We start from the raw sequence: 22,478 nt of genomic DNA, 5'->3' as shown, positions 1-22,478 counted from the left end.
AAAATGACTCCAAAATCATTTTTACAGAGGCATGTTTGGGGTGAAACTGAGCAAGGTATAAAACTGCCTCTATCTACAGAATGCAACATGCTAGAAACATAATTTTTTTTTCTGGATAAAGAGGAAATGCTCCTCGTTCAATTGGTATATTCCGTGAGATGTTCACATCATTAGAAAAATATGATATGGGTATATAAATGTGACTGGTCAAAAACGAGAGTCTGAACAGTGGTAGACTGAAAAGTGATAGACTCATTCAAATGGCCACATCTTGAAAACTAAAGATGATAGAGATTCTATCTCTGTTCCTGGTGAAAGTAGAGCGTTACAGCTTTCATTTGATATATGGTATGTCTCTGTCACTATAATATAGAATATGTTATGGGCATAATAGAAGTGTGCTGCAAACAAATTAAACGAAATACCAAAGCATTTTCAGAGAGGCCTGTTTAGGGTGAAACCGAGCTGTATAAAACTGCCTGTATCTAAAGAACGCAACATGCTACAAACATAAAGAAAAAATCTGAGTAAAGAGGAAAGATTCCTCTTTCATTTGAGATGATATTGTCACATTATGAAATAATATGCAATGGGTCTTCAAAGTTCAATTTCCGGCAAATGAGAAGAATGACTGGGATAATTTAGGGCAGTCAAACTGTTTTAATTTGAACCCACCTCTTCCAGACTGAAGAGAACTCCTCCAATAGGAGCTCCGAACGCCACCGACACCCCAGCGGCCGCTGCTGCTGATAGGACCTGGTCAGAGACACATACAGCGGTTTAACGTTTTGGCTGCTTCTGATTGGACCTGGTCAGAGACACATACACCCTTAATGATAGGACCTGTTCAGAGACACATACACCCTTAATGATTGGACCTGGTCAGAGAAACATGCACCCTTAATGATTGGACCTGGTCAGAGACACATACACCGTTCATGTTTGGTTACAACACTCGCCCGAACACTTTTATTAATAATGTGCATTCCTCCATCTTCCATCACACCTATTTTAGACATTTGCATAAAACACAGTCAATTTACGTTGACTACTGTTCTTCACTGAGGAAAGCTGAATCAAAACTGAGCTTATATGTATAGTTTATATGTATAGTTTCATTATATAGATATTCCACTGTTACGTTCTTAGCTTACGCATGTTTCATGATAAATGCTTTTATGTGATGTATTCCCATGCTTTTTTGTTCTTGCTTAAAGTTCCACTTCACCACTTTTCAACCTATCTTCATATAAAATGGCACGATTTCTTTCTACTCGTCGGTGTCTCATAGGAGGGCTGTGGGCAGTTTAGAAACCGTCTTCCAGTGACATCTTCATTAGGCAGATTTTCTTTTTTTTTAAGTTTTGTTTACAAAAATGTTTAGATTTTCATTATCGTGAGAACGATGGCTTCCATTTTCGCATTGCAACTTTCCAGGACTAGAAAGCCTGCAGTTTTTATTAGCTTGTATTCCCCATCATTAATGTAAGTCGCTCTGGATTAAGAGTCTCTGCTAAATGCCTAAATTGTATGATGACTAAAACTAAGGCTAAATATATTGACAATTTTGTCAACAAATACAAACAAGGCTAACGCCAGGGCTCCACCGGGCGCGCTGCGTCTCCGTCGCGTCCTGCTCGCGTCATGACAACGTCAACGTCAAGCTAGAGGTGCTCCACCGCGGGCTTTTGAAAACTGCGCGTCAGCAACATTCTTTTATACATGACTGGACGCGTGCGTGCGTCAAAAAACGAACCGGGGCAATTTTTGAGTCACCGAACGCAGCACAACGCAACGCAACGCGGGCAGTGGAGCCACCCTCCATTGATTAAAAGGGAACATTCCCGACGCTGACGCTGATGCGACACAGACGCGACGCAGACGCGCCCAGTGGAGCCCTCGCGTAAGATGTTAGGGAGGGACTAGTGGACAAGGGCTCCACTAAGGAGGGACTAGTGGACAAGGGATCCACTAAACCCACCTCTCTCCTCTTCCCTTCGTTTTTGCTGTACTTGGAGAACAGGCTACAGAACAGGTTCCCACAGCAGCACGCCACGTGGACCAGAGGCCCCTCCTTCCCCAGGCTGAGGCCCGACGACACCGCCAGGACCAGGGTGACCGTCTTGATCAGCAGTGTCCACTTCCCCAGGTAGCCCCGAATGATGAACCCAGAGAGGATGGTCTTGATCTGTGTGGCAGAACATAGAAGATTAATAAGTCTCGGTTAATGACAGTCAGGTTCAACTGGCTGACTGGCTGACTGACAGTGGGCAGTTCAGAAACCAGTCTGTCTCATAGGAGGGCTGTGGGCAGTTCAGAAACCAGTCTGTGTCTCATAGGAGGGCTGTGGGCAGTTCAGAAACCACTCTGTGTCTCATAGGAGGGCTGTGGGCAGGCCAGAAACCAGTCTGTGTCTCATAGGAGGGCTGTGGGCAGGTCAGAAACCAGTCTGTGTCTCATAGGAGGGCTGTGGGCAGGTCAGAAACCAGTCTGTGTCTCATAGGAGGGCTGTGGGCAGTTCAGAAACCAGTCTGTGTCTCATAGGAGGGCTGTGGGCAGGTCAGAAACCAGTCTGTGTCTCATAGGAGGGCTGTGGGCAGTTCAGAAACCAGTCTGTGTCTCATAGGAGGGCTGTGGGCAGTTCAGAAACCAGTCTGTGTCTCATAGGAGGGCTGTGGGCAGTTCAGAAACCAGTCTGTGTCTCATAGGAGGGCTGTGGGCGGTTCAGAAACCCAGTCCACCAGTGACCCGTCTGGACCTCTGCTCACCTCAGGGATCCCGGAGCCACAGGCGTACGGAGCGAACACTCTCACTAAGGACACGGCCAGGAAGGAGAACAGCAGAGCCCACAGGATGTACAGGAAGTAGTTGAGGAGGTACGACCCGGCTCCCTGGAGGAGGAAGATACAGAATACAGAATGATGTGGTTATGGTTATGGTTATGACGCCCCATCTGAAAACATGTAGTTCCAGGGACCCCCCCCCCCACCAGGGGGGGGTTATGGTTATGACGCCCCATCTGAAAACATGTAGTTCCAGGGACACCCCCCCCCCCCCACCCCCCACCAGAAGCAAAGATTTGAGTTAAAAACATTCGCCCTGAAAGAATATATATTCAAAGATTTGTTCCACGTTTTCAAGACTTTTAAAAAATAGCAGAACTACAAGCTTGTAGATCTGCTATTTTTTTCAATAGCTAAAGCATCACATAATGCCAAAAGGGGTTCCCGCCCCAAAATGGCTTAAACTCCCAAACATGTGGGTACAGAATGCTGCTGACTGTGTTGCTGCGAGCTGGGTTTTCTGCACTCAGCGTTGCCGTTCTGAACGGGAGTGATCATTTAGTGGATTGTAGGTTTTGAACAAACCACCACTTAGTTACCACTTACGACCACGTTTATCCAGCCTGCTCCTCTGACTCAGCACCTCCACTGTGGAGGTGGCTGGTAGCAGCCAGCTGAGTCATCGTGGTAGCCTGCCCTACATGTCACTTTCTCAGGTGAGCTAAGCCCATTTAGGCCTGACGTCGAGAAAAGAGAAAAGAAAATCTTCTAAATTCTGACAGTTTTCTGAACTACCTCATCACACTAAACCCAACACTTTTTAAACGTGTCACAGTGTTTAGATTATAAACAGAAGAACATGTTTAATCGCATGTAACACTTTTTAAACACATAAACGTGTTTAGTTTTTACAATCAAAGTCAGTCATATAGGTGTCCGGTCTGATAGACGAGCTAGCTCCGGAAAGAAAACAGGGGGAGGACTCTGTGTGTACATCAGAGACAAATGGTGCTGTAATGTTGCGGTCAGAGACAAGATATGCAATCCCGATCTTGAACTGCTGTGCATTACATTACGACCATACTACCTGCCAAGAGAGCTTTCCAACATATGTGTGTGTGTCGTATACGTTCCACCAGATGCTAACACCACCAGAGCAGCGAGTCGGATCGCTGACTGTGTGCACCAGCACCTACAGAACAAACCAGACGCGCCCATGCTGATTCTGGGCGACATGAACCACTGCAAACTGGAGACATTTCTGCCAGGATTCCAGCAGTACGTGAAGTGTAACACAAGGGGAGCATACCCAGCCAGGGCCAGGCCCCTACTCGGCACATCCGACCATAGAACTGTATGCATGTCCGACCATAACACTGTCTATCTCATGCCAACGTACCGGTCCGTATTTAAATCCAGTAAACCGGTAAAAAAGACAGTAAATGTGTGGTCTAGGGACGCAACTGAGCAGCTAAAAGGATGCTTCTTATGTACTGACTGGGACATTTTCTTTGAGGATGCTAGCATTGACACAGCTTATATTTCTTTCTGTGTTGAAATGATTGTGCCACAGAAAATAATAACTAAGTTTAATAATAATAGGCCATACCTCACGAATGAAATCAAGGAGTGTATACATAGAAGAAAGGTGGCCTTCAGATCAGGAGACACGGCAGCCTTAAAGGTTGCACAGAAAGAACTGAATATAAAAATGAGAGAAGCCAGAAATAAGTTTAAGGAACGAGCGGAACAAGACTTGGCCAACTGGAACACAAAAAGACTCTGGGACTCCATCAGGGAGACGACTAATATGAAGTCAGAGAGGAAGCCCATCTTTGCTCTAGATGAGAGCGCCAGAGCGAATGAGCTCAATAATTTCTTTATGCGCTTTGAATGTGATACTTCTCAGGGATGCTATGAGGTGATTAATGAACTGAACTGTGATGCTGTTAATAACAGGATGGTAATAGATCAGGACACCGTCTGTAAAGTGTTTAAAACCATACAGAGCGATAAAGCAACAGGGCCGGACGGAATGCATGCTTTCCTGTTGAAAATGTGTGCTGAGGAATTAGCCCCAGCCTGGCACAGGCTTTTCCAGCTGTCACTAGACTCACATACAGTGCCTGAGATCTGGAGAAAATCAGTGATAGTCCCAATCCCGAAGAAAGCATGTCCACTAGAGAATAACGATTATAGTCCTGTGGCTATAACATCTAATGTAGTAAAAGCACTGGAGAGGATCCTGACAGAGGAACTCCGAAAGGAGGTATAGGACCCCAGCTAGACCAGTATCAATTTGCATATTCTAAGAAACGCAGTATGCAATATCTACAGTAGCTCATCTCACTTTGAAACACCTGGAAAGTAAGGTGGCATACGCCAGATTACTTTTTATCGACTTCAGCTCGGCTTTTAACACTACACATCCAGACATTCTGTTACGTAAATTAGCTCAGTTAAATGTGAACCCCTTTATAATTAAATGGTATTTTTCTTTTCTCTCTAGTAGACCACAGAGGGTGAGATTTAACTTGGTGTTCTCAGAGGAGACACTGAGTAGTACAGGGGTGCCTCAAGGAACAGTCAGTTCCTCTTTTCTGTCTACCTTGTATACGGACGACAGCTCACATCCAAATCAGTTTGTTATCAAGTTCTCCGATGACACTGTGATACTTAGTCTGCTCAAGAGTGATAATAACATCCTCAGCCATACAGAGGGAGTAGACAAGTTTATAGAGTGGTGTGATCTACACCATCTGAAAATAAATGTAAACTAAACAGAGGATGTCATAGTGGACCCCAGGTCCATAGGAGACCACAGTATGATTAGTGTCCATGACCAGAACATCAAACAGGTCCCCTCATATAAATATCTGGGAGTACAGATCGATGAGGACCTGAGCTGGCACACGCATGTTACAACACTGTGTTCTAAGATACACCAACGTCTACACTTTCTCAGAAGACCTGTTGACCTTTTACAGAGCTAGTATAGAGTCAATCCTAAGATACGGTATGTCCAGCTGGTTTGGCAATCTAACTGTGAAATACAAGTCTCAAGTAAGTAGGCTAGCAAACATGGCTGGGAAGATCATGGGCATGTCCACCCCTCCCCCCCCCCCCCATCACTCCCCAGGCCATCTTTGAACAAGCAGTGGTGAGACAGGCTCGGAATATTGTATCTGACCCCTTGCATGTACTGTACCGAGAGTACGAGCTGATGCCATCCGGTAGGAGGTATAGAACTCCACGATGTGTATATAATAGATTTAAACACTCTTTTGTTCCCCTGTCAACTAAAATGCTGAATGCACTTTAATGACTATAGTTGCACTTAATCAAGGGAATGTGTGCAATATCTCTGTTTTGTGTATGTGGGAGTTTCATGGTGTTTTTCCTTTTCGTATGTGAACGTGTCTGTTATTTGTATGCAGCTGTGACTCTGTCTGTGACTCTGTCTGTGACTCTGTATGTGACTCTGTATGTGACTCTGTATGTGAACGTGTCTGTTATTTGTATGCAGCTGTGACTCTGTCTCCAAGACACATTTCTCCCAAGAGAGACAAATAAAGATAACCTTGAACCTTGAACCTTGTGTTTAGAATTTGAACACTAGGTGTTTGAGTGAACACGTGTTCTACTGTATTTTATGACCATTAATACCATTAAACATAGACATGTTTTTAGAATATATATTCAAAGACAGAGTGACAGAGTCTGTGACAGACATGTCTGCCTGTCACAGTACAGACAAAGACAGAGTGACAGAGTCTGTGACAGACATGTCTGCCTGTCACAGTACAGACAGAGTGACAGAGTCTGTGACAGACATGTCTGCCTGTCACAGTACAGACAGAGTGACAGAGTCTGTGACAGACATGTCTGCCTGTCACAGTACAGACATGTTTTACAGACAGAGTGACAGAGTCTGTGACAGACATGTCTGCCTGTCACAGTACAGACAGAGTGACAGAGTCTGTGACAGACATGTCTGCCTGTCACAGTACAGACAGAGTGACAGAGTCTGTGACAGACATGTCTGCCTGTCACAGTACAGACAGAGTGACAGAGTCTGTGACAGACATGTCTGCCTGTCACAGTACAGACATGTTTTACAGACAGAGTGACAGAGTCTGTGACAGACATGTCTGCCTGTCACAGTACAGACAAAGACAGAGTGACAGAGTCTGTGACAGACATGTCTGCCTGTCACAGTACAGACATGTTTTACAGACAGAGTGACAGAGTCTGTGACAGACATGTCTGCCTGTCACAATACAGACAAAGACAGAGTGACAGAGTCTGTGACAGACATGTCTGCCTGTCACAGTAGACATGTTTTTAAAGAATATATATTCAAAGACAGAGTGACAGAGTCTGTGACAGACATGTCTGCCTGTCACAGTAAAGACATGTTTTTAGAATATATATTCAAAGACAGAGTGACAGAGTCTGTGACAGACATGTCTGCCTGTCACAGTACAGACATGTTTTTAAAGAATATATATTCAAAGACAGAGTGACAGAGTCTGTGACAGACATGTCTGCCTGTCACAGTACAGACATGTTTTTAAAGAATATATATTCAAAGACAGAGTGACAGAGTCTGTGACAGACATGTCTGCCTGTCACAGTACAGACATGTTTTTTCCTGCTGTTGCACACAAGTTGTCAGCTGCCCCAAAGAGCACAGCCAAGACGGCGTGGACATTTTAAAGAAAGAAAGAAAGAAAAAAAGATAAATTATCAACTCGGAGATAAATCAACACTCAAGGCTTTCTAAGGTCTGGGAGTACAGCCAGAATCTTTCTAGCAATCCACACGTTTCACAAAAAACCACAACCGCATGCACCCCATGTAGCCCTAACCCTAACCTAACCACAACCGCATGCACCCCATGTAGCCCTAACCCTAACCTAACCACAACCGCATGCACCCCATGTAACCCTAACCTAACCCTAACCTAACCACAGCCACATGCACCCCATGTAACCCTAACCTAACCACAGCCACAGCTTGCTCTGTGATAGGCCGATAGCATGTCATGTCCCAACGGTTCAAAGTCTTACCACGAACCATTCAAGCATTTTCTAGAAAATGTGAGGAATGTACAGCATCAGTATGACTATATGAACCCTGTGCAGCTGTATGACTATATGAACTATATTTGTCTCCACCAGGCCGAAGGCATGTGGGGAGAGTATGTTTTGCACTCCGTCCGTCCGCGTGTCCGTCCGTCCGTCCGTCCGTGTGTCCGTGAACAGCTAATCTCGGCCACCGTTAACCCGGTCGATGCCATATTTTGCACACACACTCCCTGGATGCCAACCATGAACCTCTGCCCCAAACTTTCCAGAACGGCCTGTTATAGCGCCACCAGGAGGCCGCTTTGTGCAAAACAAGTTTTTGCACAGTACACCTACAGATTTTGTCCAAACATCACGCAAATTGGTACACAGTCTCTCTAGAGCCATTCCAACGAAACGGGTCTTTCAGATTTATCAGACTCCATCCTGATTGGTTAAGATTGGCTTCCAAAGTTCACAGGAGTGCTCAGTTTCAAACAAAATGCTGCAAATCATGAACACATCGCGTGATTTCCGTGAAATTGTGCACCCACATTCCCACTAGGCCGAGGAAGAAATGCCACATGAACAATTTCAACTCAGCCTCAAGGTGGCGCTATAACTGGCCGAAAAGTGTTTTTACCTCTAACTGCACGGATCTGTGGATAACCTGGTGGAGACCTGTGCCCGGAAGGGCACTTTTTCTAGTTATATATTTTTTCTTCATTATTATCACTAATAATATGTTGTTAGGTGTTTCAGTGCAGTTGCTTCTGGTCTTGATGTAGTGTTTGGAGAACATCCATGTATTGTTCTGTGTCGACATGTTTAATGTATTGTTCTGTACTGTATTCATTGTGTTGTGGCCCGAGGACCCCCTCTAAAACGAGACGATACATCTCCAAGAGGCTATCCTCTAAAGGAAAAATAATTTAAATATATACATATGATCCGGTGTGCGGTTCTGACCTCAGCGTGTCCGGTCATCAGCTCGGCCCAGGTCTGCCACTGAGGACACTCGTCTCTGTTGTCGAAGGTGGTCTCGTTGGAGGTCCAGCAGCACTGCTCGTGGCTGTAGTAGAACGCCGACAGACACACGCCTTCCTTCAGGTCCGTCATCCAGTCCACGGCCAGGTCGATCACTCCGGCCAGCGTGCCTGGAGACAGAGGCACGCACGCACGCACACAGGCACGCACGCACGCACGCACGCACGCAGGCAGGCAGGCAGGTAGGCACACACACACACACACACACACACACACACACACATATTAGAGCCCCGACTAATGCCAATCCCGATTTTGGAGAGACCTACAGCACCAAACATGCAAAATAAATGACATGAACATTTTTGATATCCCACTACCAGTCCAGAATCACAGAGGTTAACCTTGCTGTGTGTGTGTGTGTGTGTGTGTGTGTGTGTGTGTGTGTGTGTGTGTGTGTGTGTGTGTGTGTGTGCGTGTGTGCGTGTGCCCACCTGACAGGAGTCCAATCAGCAGCATAACGACCCATCCTGACCAGGCGTCCAGAAGGCTCTTGATGAACTCCCAGATGCTCTCCTTGCTCTTACTGGTGATCTGATGGAAGCACACACACGCACACGCACACGCACACACACACACACACACACGGTTGGTATATGGTGTTCTTGCTTACCTTCTGGAAATGACGCTAGTATGTCACAGGGACTAACCCCCCCCCCCCCAATCCAACCCATTGATGCTGAGTGTCAAGCAGGGACTGACCCCCCCCCAATCCAACCCATTGATGCTGAGTGTCAAGCAGGGAGGCATTGGGTCTTTGGTCTGACCCGGCCGGGGATCGAACCCCGACCTCCCAGTCTCAGGGCGGACGCTCTAACCACAAGGCCACAGAGCTGGATTAAAGAGCGTCTGCTAAATGCCTAAAAAGCTACAGTGTAATAAATGCAGACCTTGAGGTGGCGGTCCGTGTTTAAAGCTACAGTGTAATAAATGCAGACCTTGAGGTGGCGGTCTGTGTAAAGCTACAGTGTAATAAATGCAGACCTTGCGGTGGCGGTCCGTGTTTAAAGCTAGAGTGTAACGATGCAGACCTTGAGGTGGCGGTCTGTGTAAAGCTACAGTGTAATAAATGCAGACCTTGAGGTGGCGGTCCGTGTTTAAAGCTACAGTGTAATAAATGCAGACCTTGCGGTGGCGGTCCGTGTTTAAAGCTACAGTGTAACGATGCAGACCTTGCGGTGGCGGTCCGTGTTTAAAGCTACAGTGTAACGATGCAGACCTTGAGGTGGCGGTCTGTGTAAAGCTACAGTGTAACGATGCAGACCTTGAGGTGGCGGTCTGTGTAAAGCTACAGTGTAACGATGCAGACCTTGAGGTGGCGGTCTGTGTAAAGCTACAGTGTAACGATGCAGACCTTGAGGTGGCGGTCTGTGTAAAGCTACAGTGTAACGATGCAGACCTTGCGGTGGAGGTCTGTGTGTAAAGCTACAGTGTAACGATGCAGACCTTGAGGTGGCGGTCCGTGTTTAAAGCTACAGTGTAATAAATGCAGACCTTGAGGTGGAGGTCCGTGTTTAAAGCTACAGTGTAATAAATGCAGACCTTGAGGTGGAGGTCCGTGTTTAAAGCTACAGTGTAACGATGCAGACCTTGCGGTGGAGGTCTGTGTTTAAAGCTACAGTGTAACGATGCATACCTTGCGGTGGCGGTCCGTGTTTAAAGCTACAGTGTAATAAATGCAGACCTTGCGGTGGCGGTCCGTGTTTAAAGCTACAGTGTAACGATGCAGACCTTGCGGTGGCGGTCCGTGTCTCGGGACTTCTCCCTCAGCCAATCGATGGTGTGGAAGTCCTCGTAGGTTCCCACGTCCGGGAAGGGCTCGTCCAGGAAGTCCATCAGGTTGCCCGTCCCGTTGGTCTCCTCCGTGGGCGTGGCGCTGCCACTCACACCTGGTGACACACAACGAGAGAATTCATTCGTTCATCTCCTCTGTGGGCGTGGCCTGTGGGCGTGGCCTGTGGGCGTCGTGGAGCCGCCGCTCACACCTGGTCAAACACAACGAGAGAATTAAAGGGGAATACCACTCATTTTCAACATTGAACTATGTAATAAATATACCTTAAGAGTTGTTGTGTGGAAATAATAAAAAGCTTGTAGGTCTGCTTTTTTTTTTTTATCGTGAAAATGCGGCACAAATCTATATATAGAATACATATTCTTCCAGAGCAAACGTTTTCAACTCAAAACTTTGCTCCTGGTGGGGGGGGGGGGGTCCCTGGAACAACATATTTTCAGTTGGAGGTCGGCGGCCAATTACAGATAATTTCTAGGGTCCTTGACATGAGATATTGAGCACCACTGATACAGAAACATGAGGTTTTTCAGAAAACTGTCAGAATTTAGAAGTTTTTTTTTTTTTTTTTGACGTCAGGACTAAATGGGTTAACCACTATAAAATAAAAGACAATTACACTGTCCATCTCTCTCTCTCTCTCTCTCTCGCCCCCCTCCCCCCTCTACTTTTCGATACTGTACACGTTTAAACTGGCCCCCCACCCCCCTCTACTTTTCCATACTGTACACGTTTTTCCCTTTAAAAAAAAAAACTTTCTTTATGATGATTTCCCTTTTTTCGTAGCAGTTTTTGTATTGACCTTCATTTGAACTGTAACCAACCGCTCAGCCGGGCTAACTGATTATTATTAATAATAATAATTATTGAATTGGAAACAAGCACAGGTTCCCACTCACACTACACTTATGAAAGATGTTATGCACTACTTGCAATTGGAAAAGATAAAGTTTGAATATAATATATTATAATATATTATATATATATATATACATATTGGAAAATTGGAAAGAAAAGAAAAAAAAGGAACTGAGTATTTTTTCTTTATTTTATTTTTTCTCATTTAAAAAGAAATGTCTGTAATTCAGTTAATTTACAACAACGTGTTGGGAAAGTTTGAGAGCAAGAGTGTCTGTCCTGTTGTCTTTGTTTTGTTTGTCTGTTCACATTTGTCATTGTTTAACTGTTTTTTCTTTTTTCGTGTTTATCACATTTATATATCTTTTTTATTATGTATTGTATGTGGAATTTACATTACCTGTCATTATCTTACATTTTATATAACTGAATAACTCATTATCATTGTCAAGGATATTCTGAAGTTGTCATATACAAAAAATGCCTAATAAAAACAGTATTAATTTTTTTTTAATTATGAACTGTAACCAACCGCTCAGCCGGGCTAACTGATTGTTGTGATGCTATAATAATTAACTACATGTGATGGGGGGGGGGGGGGACCCCCCCCCCCCCCAACTGGGGGGCAACTGGGGGGCAACTGGGGCAGCGGTGACCGAACGGTTTGCGGAGCGGTCTTGATATCGGAAGGTCGCTAGTTCGTATCCCCGGACCGGCACGTTAAAATTACCACCGCTGAAGTGCCCTTTGACAAGGCATTGAACCCCTACCATGAAATGTTCTATGAGCAGGGCCTGGCTGTAAACAAGTTCTTGAGCTTAGTCCAGTTACCATGGGTAAACATAGTACCTTTAGTCCAGTTACCCTGGGTAAACATAGTACCTTTCCTTTCCTTACAATTTACAATTTACAATTTACAATTTAGGCATTTAGCAGACGCTCTTAATCCAGAGCGACTTACATTTAAGCAAGAACAAAATCATGGGAATACATAAAAGCATTTATCATGAAACATGCGTAAGCTAAGAAGGTAACAGCGGAATATCTATATGATGAAACTATACATACACTATACATAATAAACTATACATATTCATATTTCCTTAGTCCAGTTACCCTGGGTAAACATAGTACCTTTCCTTTCCTTAGTCCAGTTACCCTGGGTAAACATAGTACCTTTCCTTTCCTTAGTCCAGTTACCCTGGGTAAACATAGTACCTTTCCTTTCCTTAGTCCAGTTACCCTGGGTAAACATAGTACCTTTCCTTTCCTTAGTCCAGTTACCCTGGGTAAACATGGTACCTTTCCTTTCCTTAGTCCAGTTACCCTGGGTAAACATGGTACCTTTCCTTTCCTTAGTCCAGTTACCCTGGGTAAACCTAGTACCTTTCCTTTCCTTAGTCCAGTTACCCTGGGTAAACATAGTACCTTTCCTTTCCTTAGTCCAGTTACCCTGGGTAAACATGGTACCTTTCCTTTCCTTAGTCCTGTTACCCTGGGTAAACATAGTACCTTTCCTTTCCTTAGTCCAGTTACCCTGGGTAAACATAGTACCTTTCCTTTCCTTAGTCCAGTTACCCTGGGTAAACATAGTACCTTTCCTTTCCTTAGTCCAGTTACCCTGGGTAAACATAGTACCTTTCCTTTCCTTAGTCCAGTTACCCTGGGTAAACATAGTACCTTTCCTTTCCTTAGTCCAGTTACCCTGGGTAAACATAGTACCTTTCCTTTCCTTTCAACCTCTCTTTTCTTACACATTTCAAGACAGTCAGCATTTCCACTTAAGTACTACATCCATTTGAGCAGCAGCCACACCTCTAGATTACACACTATTACACTGGTTCCCAAAGTGGGGTCCGGGGACCCCCAGGGGTCCTTGGGGGAGTTCCAGGGGGTCCCCCAGCTAAATGATAGTCAAGGTTCCATTTGTACACAACATATTAGTTACATTATCATTGATTTTACAATATACATTATTGGGGGTCCCGGAGATAGAAATGCCATTAAATGGGGGGGTCCGTAGACTAACGCATGTCAAACTGGGGGTCCTTCTACCGTCCTTGAAATGAAACGGGTTGAGAATCTCTGCTAGAGCCCTACAGATCTTCTCTCATGGGGGTCCCTGGCATAGCTCTTCAAATGGGGGTCTAATTCATGTCAATTTAGGGTCCGAAATATAGACACACAGCCACCCATTCATTACTAGCCCATTCTGACCTGAGATCAGATTCATACGAGGTTTCCGCCCGACACACACTGGTCTGATGAACCCATTCTGACCTGAGATCAGATTCTAAAAATGTCAGTCGCTCTTCGATTTTTCAAAAATAGCAGACCTACAAGCTCGTATCGCGCCACTCGGTGGCGCGATATGAGCTTGTAGATCTGCTATTTTTAAATAGCTAAAGCATAACATGATGCTAACACCAAAATGGTGTCAGGTCAGAATGGGTTAGAAAACCCACTTATACAACAGGCCCATATTGCAACATATGCATATTTCACACCTTAAAGATAAAAAACTAAAGTCAGAATAAACATTATTTCAGTGTGAGAGACATCCAGCCAGCCTGTAGCCATGTTGTGATTATAACGACAATGCTAAAACTAAGACATATTAATCAATGGCTTAATCAATGAATCGTAATATATCAAATATACCAATAAAGCTCCAGCATGTTTTTTTTACACGTGCACAACAATAACATGCACAGACTTTGAGCCATAATACTGCATGTTGTCATTTTATATCACACTGGTTCCCAAAGTGGGGTCCGGGGACCCCCAGGGGTCCTTGAGGGAGTTCCAGCTAATCTTATCCCAGCTAAATGATAGTTATAGAACCAAATGGACCCTTATGGGTCTGTATCTGTAACTCAGAGAGTGTACAAATGGAACCAAATGGACCCTTATGGGTCTGTAATCTGGTTCCATTTGGTTCCATTTTGCACAATCTCTCAGAGTTATTAAACGGGGGGTCCCAGAGATATAAATGCCATTAAATGGGGGTCCGTAGACTAAAGCATGTCAAACTTCCTTGAAATTAAACAGGTTGAGAAAAATAATCTGAATCCCCCACCGCCCCCCCCCCCCCCCCTTTTCCCCTCACTGTATATGTATCTTTTCCCTTTTTGCTTCCTTTATGATGAATTCCTGTTCTGTTCTTTAACTACATAGAAGTGTCTATTTGTATGTCTCTAAATGTTTTGATGAATTGAACAATGTGGTCCCTGTTGTAAACAAGTGTAATGCTTAATTGGGTCGTCCACTCACAGTTAACAGTCTCTGTATTGAGTTTGTGCTTGAAATGTACTGTAATTCTGCAAACTGTTAATATATATTTAAATCAATCAATCAATGGGTCTGTAACTCAGAGTGTACAAATGGAACCAAATGGACTCTAATGGGTCCATTTGGTTCCATTTTGTACAATCTCTCAGAGTTATTTTACAATAATATATAAAACGGGGGGTCCACCGTCCCAGAGATATAAATGCCATTAAATGGGGGTCCGTAGACTAATGCATGTCAAACTGGGGGGTCCTTGACATTAAACAGGTTGAGAATCACTGCTAAAACCTTCTCTCATGACATGGGGGTCCCTGGCACTATCTCTTATGGGGGTCCTAGCTTGGCATTATCTCTTCAAACGGGGGTCCGCGGGGCTCATTAGGGTCATTTTGGGGGTCCTCGACATGAAAGGGTTTGCTATAAAAAGGGTTAAATGATAATGTTTTATTTACCTTCGCCCTGTTCCTCCATCATGTCTCCAGACATCCACCACGTCACGGACTGACTACAATAACTAAACAACAATATATAAATATAATATATATATTTTTATGACGTTATGTATTTAATCTCGCCATTTTTAACCTCATGTTTGTTTCTAAATATGAATATAATAAATAAATAAAGGGAGGAAGGAGCGATCCCTGATCCTCCCACAATGCACTCTGTCCGTTGTTTGGGATGATGACGTCAATGACGTGCTCGTGCACGTTGTGGGAAGCGCGGTGGTGCGGAGGGCAGTGACGCAGTGACGTCACGCTGTCGCCAAAAGAGTGTGACAAAAATCAGCCAGGGGTCCCTGAGGCAGTTCCAGGGGGTCCCCAGCTAAATGCTATCTTGAAACCAAATGGACCCTTATGTCTGTAACTCTGAGTGTACAAATGGAACCAAATGGACCATTAAATTAGTTAAATTTTACAGTGATTTTACAATATAAATTGGGAGTCCCAGAGATAGAAATGCCATGGGGGTCCGTACCCGTAGCCTAAATGCATGGCAAACTGGGGGTCCTTGAAATTAAATGGGTTGAGAATCACTGCTAGAGCTGTAAATATCTCCTATATGGGGGTCCCTGGCATATGTCTTCAAATGGGGGTCCCTGGCATATGTCTTCAAATGGGGGTCCCTGGCATATCTCTTCAAATGGGGGTCCCTGGCATATCTCTTCAAATGGGGGTCCCTGGCATATCTCTTCAAATGGGGGTCCCTGGCATATGTCTTCAAATGGGGGTCCCTGGCATATGTCTTCAAATGGGGGTCCCTGGCATATGTCTTCAAATGGGGGTCCCTGGCATATGTCTTCAAATGGGGGTCCCTGGCATCTCTCTTCAAATGGGGGTCCCTGGCATATGTCTTCAAATGGGGGTCCCTGGCATCTCTCTTCAAATGGGGGTCCCTGGCATATGTCTTCAAATGGGGGTCCCTGGCATATGTCTTCAAATGGGGGTCCGCAGGGCTAATTAGTGCCAATTTGGGGGTCCTTGACATGCAGAGTAAAATAGCTAAAAGATAGCTCAACATTGTACTTATAACTAAGTACAGTAACATTCTACAGTACTTGTGGAAATGTTTGTCCGAAATCATAAATCAGTGAGATTATTTTTCATGATCCTATGAAAACTAAATGGCCGCAAGTTAACTGATGGAGGCATCAATCAAACAGAGGGCTTTTAATAGGCGTCGATCATGTGTGAATCTATTTAAATTACTGTCTGTCTGTCATCCAAATCATCTTATCCCCCTTATGGGGCCATCTTGTGGTTCTTCAGAAACACAACATGCCAATAAATCTTGGTACAATCTCATTGCAAAGGAAAGGAACGGTACTAGAACTTGTTTACATGAGCCAGGCCCTGCTCATAGAACATTTCATGGTAGGGGTTCAATTCAATGCCTTGTCCAAGGGCACTTCAACGGTGGTATTTTTAACGTGCTGGTCCGGGGATACGAACTAGCGACCTTCCGATATCAAGACCGCTCCGCAAACCGTTCGGCCACCTCTGCCCCTACACTGATGCCTGTCAGTCACAATGTGGGACAGACAGGGTCTCAGTTTGAACCCTGATGCCTGTCAGTCACAATGTGGGACAGACAGGGTCTCAGTTTGAACCCTGATGCCTGTCAGTCACAATGTGGGACAGACAGGGTCTCAATTTGAACACTGATGTCTGTCAGTCACAATGTGGGACAGACAGGGTCTCAATTTGAACACTGATGCCTGTCAGTCACAATGTGGGACAGACAGGGTCTCAATGTGAACACTGATGCCTGTCAGTCACAATGTGGGACAGACAGGGTCTCAGTTTGAACCCTGATGCCTGTCAGTCACAATGTGGGACAGACAGGGTCTCAGTTTGAACCCTGATGTCTGTCAGTCACAATGTGGGACAGACAGGGTCTCAGTTTGAACACTGATGCCTGTCAGTCACATTGTGGGACAGACAGGGTCTTAATGTGAACCCTGATGCCTGTCAGTCACAATGTGGGACAGACAGGGTCTCAATGTGAACACTGATGCCTGTCAGTCACAATGTTGGACAGACAGGGTCTCAATTTGAACACTGATGCCTGTCAGTCACAATGTGGGACAGACAGGGTCTCAGTTTGAACACTGATGCCTGTCAGTCACAATGTGGGACAGACAGGGTCTCAATGTGAACACTGATGCCTGTCAGTCACAATGTGGGACAGACAGGGTCTCAGTTTGAACACTGATGCCTGTCAGTCACAATGTGGGACAGACAGGGTCTCAATGTGAACACTGATGCCTGTCAGTCACAATGTATGTAATATTACAGAAAGACTATGAGGAGGATTCCATCTAGACACAAGGAGATTTTTTGCAGCAGTATAGTTCCAGCAAAGAATAGCCTACTTTTTTTTGAATGACTGGTATTGAGAGTGTGGAATCATCATTTAACAAAAAAATCTGAGAGAGACATGGTATCTCGAATATTTCAGATAAGGTCCTAGCTACCCGAGACCAGAATGTCTTGACCCTGGGACACTCCCAGAACATATGTACATATGTACATAGGGTTTGGTACTAATTGGTGTTGACAGCGTTTTCTTGGATTTAAATAGAATCTGTGTATTAGTTTATAGTGCATCATCTGATGGTTATAATTACGCGAGGTTGTAGTAATGTTGTTCCACACTCTCCTCCAATCCACATGTCCATAATCTTTCAGGTCTATATTCCATATTGTGGTAATTCCCATAAAGGTATTTGATACTTTTTGTAATTCTCCATATACGTGAGAAACAAAACCTTTGCTAATATCTGAGGTAATCATTTTGATAACTGGATGTTTGGGAATGTAATTCCAAGGAACTCCATATGTATATTTGTGTGATCATATAAAGAATGTCTAGAACATGTATTATGTATTATTGTGAAAGATATCCACCCAATGTAAATTATTCATTTATTATTATTTTAATAATTATTTTAAATGTGCATAAAACTTTCATGAAACTTTTTTTTGTGTGTAAAAGTACCAATACTGCAATTTATAACTACTTCGTTACAAGTAAAAGTAACAATGTACTTTAGTAAAAGTACAAAAGTATCGGCATCAAAATTTACCTAAAGTACTAAAAGTACTAAAAGTACTCGGTGCAGAATGTGCCATTTCACAAGTTCAAAATGTGTACAAAATCTATTGAAAATGTCGCAACGCGACGCATTGTGAGCTTGTAGATCGGCTATTTTCAAATGTATATAGGGTTGAAGTGGTTAATGTATGTTTTCTAATCAAAGTAAAAATCTCCAAAGTAATATAGTAACTAAAGTTTTCAAATAATTGTAGTGGGAGTAAGTACAAATGTTGGCTCTGAGATGTAGTGGAGTAGAAGTAAAAGTACTGGAAATTGGAGAGACACAAGTAAAGTACAAATACCTCAAGTACAGTACTTAAGTCAAAGTACTTAGTTACTTTCCACCTGCTATTGAAGAGTTTCATTTGACTTGCTGAGAAAGACATCTCAAGTTTAGAGTTTAGAGTTTTATTAGGATCCCCATTTACAATTTACAATTTACAATTTAGGCATTTAGCAGACGCTCTTAATCCAGAGCGACTTACATTAAGCAAGAACAAAAAAGCATGAGAATACATCACATAAAAAGCATTTATCATGAAACATGCACCATTAGCTGGTGCATAGCAGCAGCTAATCCTCCTGGGGTCCACGTGCATTCTACTTGCTAAACGCTCGTTGGCTCAGATGTCTGGTGGTTTATTTGCAAAAATGACAGAGCAGCACCAGATCTGTCCGGATATAAGATTTATTATGGAAAATTTAAAACAATAATTCTGTCTCCAGTGCATGGTCCAGTGTGGTCAGGGCGGTTTGCAGAGTAAAGTGATAAGCTTTGCATACCTTTCTGGACTCAACCCCCAGACCACAAAAAACCCACAGAATTCTCCTGGTTGATCCGTTATCTCATATAGTCAATACGGGGGCCGGAACGGAATAATTTAAAGGATCGGCACTTTTATTTGCTCCCGTTTCTACAACAAACCTGGTTCTACAACTAAACAGATCCCCAGCTGACATGTCTCTGACGACAGACCCCCAATTAACTGACACGTAAAAACAGACGCCTCTGTTTTGGTTTCCCCAGCGACCTCTTATTGGGTCAATAAGACAATGACAGAACCTCCGTGGACTTCCAAAGGTTTCCATTCAGGTCCAGGTGTTGGAGGGAGAGAACAAGCACTGGGCATATTGATGACATCCTGTCTGGCGTTTTGAACAACATCCTGTGTTGTGTACACCTCTCTGTTTACCAGACAGAGCGGAGCTGAATGACCCTCTTGTTTCTGTTTGACCGGCCCCTCGTTTTAACCATCTGACCAGTGGAGACACAGCGGGTCACGCACGCACTCACACGCACACACACACACGCAAACACTCGCACGCACGCATGCACACACACACGCACACACACGCGAGCACACGCACACACACAGCTATACCAGAGGGAGGAGGGAAGAGGAGAGAGCTTGGCAAAGCGAGCTCCCCAGCTGCTCTCAGCCAGAGATGATAAGTGTGTGTACTATGAATCACTTGTGCTGCTGCTGCTGATCCCTGCAGAAGATTTATTTTCCTTTTGTTTTTTCCCTCCTCCTTCCTGTCCACGACTCTCTGCTCCGCTCAGCGCTGCATGCTGGCAGAGACGTCGGGACATTCCTCTGGACTTGGAACCATGCTCCGGTGAGGAGAGGAGAGGAGAGGAGAGGAGAGGAGTTGAGTCCATCCCTCCGTGGGGTCAGAGATAAACGGAACACACGCGCGGGGAGAGAGAGAGAGGTGCAGGGCAGCACCGGTCCAGGACTCGTCTCTCACACACGCACGCACACACACACACACACATGGATCAAAGCGTGTGCATCCTGGAGCTCCTGGGCGTCCTGTTCTCGGCGGGGGCCTGGCTGTGTTCCCTGGCCACCACCATGATGTCCAACTGGCTGACACTGTCCACCGACCTGCTGCCCACGGAGAGCTACGAGCTGGGCCTGTGGGAGACGTGCGTGGTGCAGGAGATGGGCGCCCTGGAGTGCCGTCCGTACGACAGCCTGCTGGGCCTGCCGCCGGACATCAAGCTGGCGCGCATCCTGATGTGCACGGCGGTGGCCACGGGGCTGCTGGCCTCGCTGCTGGCCGTCCCGGGGCTGTACGTGGTCAACAGCTGCGACGGGCGCCTGGAGGACCTGGCGGTCAAGCGGGTGATGAAGATGGCGGGCGGGATGCTGTGCGTGGCGGCGGGCGTCATGGGCCTGGTGCCCGTGTCCTACATCGCCCACCTGACGGTGGTCCGCTTCTTCGACGAGAGCGTGCCCGCCGTGGTGCCGCGCTGGGAGTTCGGCGACGCGCTCTTCTGCGGCTGGACGGCCGGGTTCCTGCACCTGGTGGCGGGGAGCCTGCTGCTGGCCTCCTGCCTGTGTCTGCAGGACGACCGCTGCACCCACCTGCCCATCCCCATCCCCCTGGCCCCCAAGGGGCCCCTGAGGGCCCCCAAGGTACGCTCCAACAGCACCTCCAGGTCCCGGTCCAGGTCCAGGTCCAGGTCCAGGTCCAGGGCCGAGTACGTATGAGGGAGAAGAGTCTGAGAGAGAAGGATCAGAAGAATCAGAGAGAGAAGCCTTCTCTCTCTCTCTCTCTCTCTCTCTCTAAAGGTGACTCTTGTCAAAAGGCTTTGGGACGGTGTTATATTCATCTATAAGGCTTTGGGACGGTGTTATATTCATCTATAATGACGGCCCACTGGTATGTATTTAAAGGTGGGATGATTGTATACGCGACAAGTGGGCTTGTGATTTTCTCCTCTTGTTTTTTTTCAATCACCGAAGTGTTTCATTAAAACTCCAAAGGTTTGTTTGTTCTGTTGCAAAAAGATGCAGTCACAGTTGAGCCAAAGAGACAATTCATGGATCCATCCAAAGTCTTATTGTTATTGTTATTATTATTAATTCATGGATCCGTCCAAAGTGATTTTCACCACATTGTGCTGCTGCTGATGATGAGATAGAGTGCAATACTTATCTGACAATTTGATCAGTGAGAGGAAGGTCTGCTAACTGTATATACTGTACACTGAGTGAGTCTGAATGTCCTCTGATACAGTTTATGACGTCTGTTGAAGAGGAGAATGTTACCTACTGTAATTATATGAGGACAGAATCATGCCTCTCTTGGCTCATTGACATTCTTTATTGATAACATTCTTTTTTCTTTTTGCGGATATGTGTGTTTTTTTTTTTAATGCAACAATAGTCTCTAAAACGTCTTGTTTTCAAATTGTCATTGTTGTGCATTAATAACAATGGCGTCATTGAGAGCCGAAGGAGCAAAGGTGATTAATAGCTTGAGAACTGGGAGGAACTTAATTATATAGACCCTCAATGTTTATTCACTTTTAAATAGCCTGTCTATAAGTCAACTATTGTTGAAGGGGATACAGATGAACACGTTCAGTCTGGAATGGAAGAAAGGTATAATAGTTAAATCTGTAAACTATATACTGTATATGATCAAGTGACAAAACTGTACAATGAAAATATCCTGTGAGTTATATTGCAGTGGCTCGATGTTCAGAGGAAAGACCTCTTATGAAATATTGGTTTGGATTGTCCTTCAATCAGAGTGATTGAGGAATGTATTGCATTGAATGTACTGTATATGTACGTTCAATAGATCGCATTTCAATAGCGTACCATGATAGCCCTACTGAGAATCCAAAGTCCAATGGCAAAAGATTGTAAAGACATGTACATATTTAACATGAATGAATATATGAATAAAAGTATTGAATCTGTCTTAGTTTTTTAACCTATAGTACTCTTTATGCCACCAATGTTTCTGTTCCAGATATCTCTGCGTAAAGTTTATTTTAATATACATAAAGATGCACGCAAATAACTTTGAAATGGTCACCGTTGGGTCACAGACGCAGTCCAGTGGAAACAGATTAACCCCTTCAGACCTGAGGATGATTCTATAACAAGAGAAAAGTCTTCTAAATCCTAAAAATGATTTCTGAAAAACCTATAGATGTCAGCGGTGCTCAATCCTTTTCATGTCAAACAGGGACCCCCAGACTTATCTGTATTTGGCTGCAGACCCCCATCTGAA

At 44.7% G+C, this 22,478-nt stretch overlaps 2 protein-coding genes across 2 annotated transcripts in view; one reads left to right on the top strand and one right to left on the bottom strand.

The window, feature by feature from the left end:
* LOC310854044 (H(+)/Cl(-) exchange transporter 4-like) overlaps positions 1 to 15,421 on the bottom strand; it is a gene marked incomplete at its 3' end in the record, with an annotated part of 73,875 nt that extends 58,454 nt beyond the window's left edge. The window contains exons 1-7 of the mRNA XM_083758522.1: positions 15,293 to 15,421; positions 10,631 to 10,788; positions 9,334 to 9,433; positions 8,822 to 9,009; positions 2,769 to 2,891; positions 1,982 to 2,188; positions 676 to 756 (exon numbers count right to left, since the gene is read on the bottom strand). Of these exons, the coding sequence (XP_083614648.1) occupies positions 676 to 756; positions 1,982 to 2,188; positions 2,769 to 2,891; positions 8,822 to 9,009; positions 9,334 to 9,433; positions 10,631 to 10,788; positions 15,293 to 15,326 (891 nt within the window). The 5' untranslated portion in view covers positions 15,327 to 15,421. The remainder of the gene's footprint in view (positions 1 to 675; positions 757 to 1,981; positions 2,189 to 2,768; positions 2,892 to 8,821; positions 9,010 to 9,333; positions 9,434 to 10,630; positions 10,789 to 15,292) is intronic.
* Positions 15,422 to 19,909: 4,488 nt separating this feature from the next.
* Positions 19,910 to 22,162, top strand: LOC310853847 (putative claudin-24). The gene has a single exon (XM_083758324.1). It carries the CDS (start codon positions 20,219 to 20,221, stop codon positions 20,939 to 20,941), a length of 723 nt encoding a protein of 240 aa, XP_083614450.1. The 5' UTR covers positions 19,910 to 20,218; the 3' UTR covers positions 20,942 to 22,162.
* Positions 22,163 to 22,478: the final 316 nt, after the last annotated feature.

The sequence above is a fragment of the Protomyctophum parallelum genome, assembly GCF_964188405.1.
Source record: "Protomyctophum parallelum genome assembly, chromosome: 23".
NCBI classification, from domain to species: Eukaryota; Metazoa; Chordata; class Actinopteri; order Myctophiformes; family Myctophidae; genus Protomyctophum; species Protomyctophum parallelum.
This window is presented reverse-complemented; position numbering and strand designations above follow the sequence as displayed.

Excerpts from the sequence above, each read along its gene's own strand:
- LOC310853847 (XM_083758324.1), top strand. The coding sequence starts at position 20,219 with ATGGATCAAAGCGTGTGCATCCTGGAGCTCCTGGGCGTCCTGTTCTCG.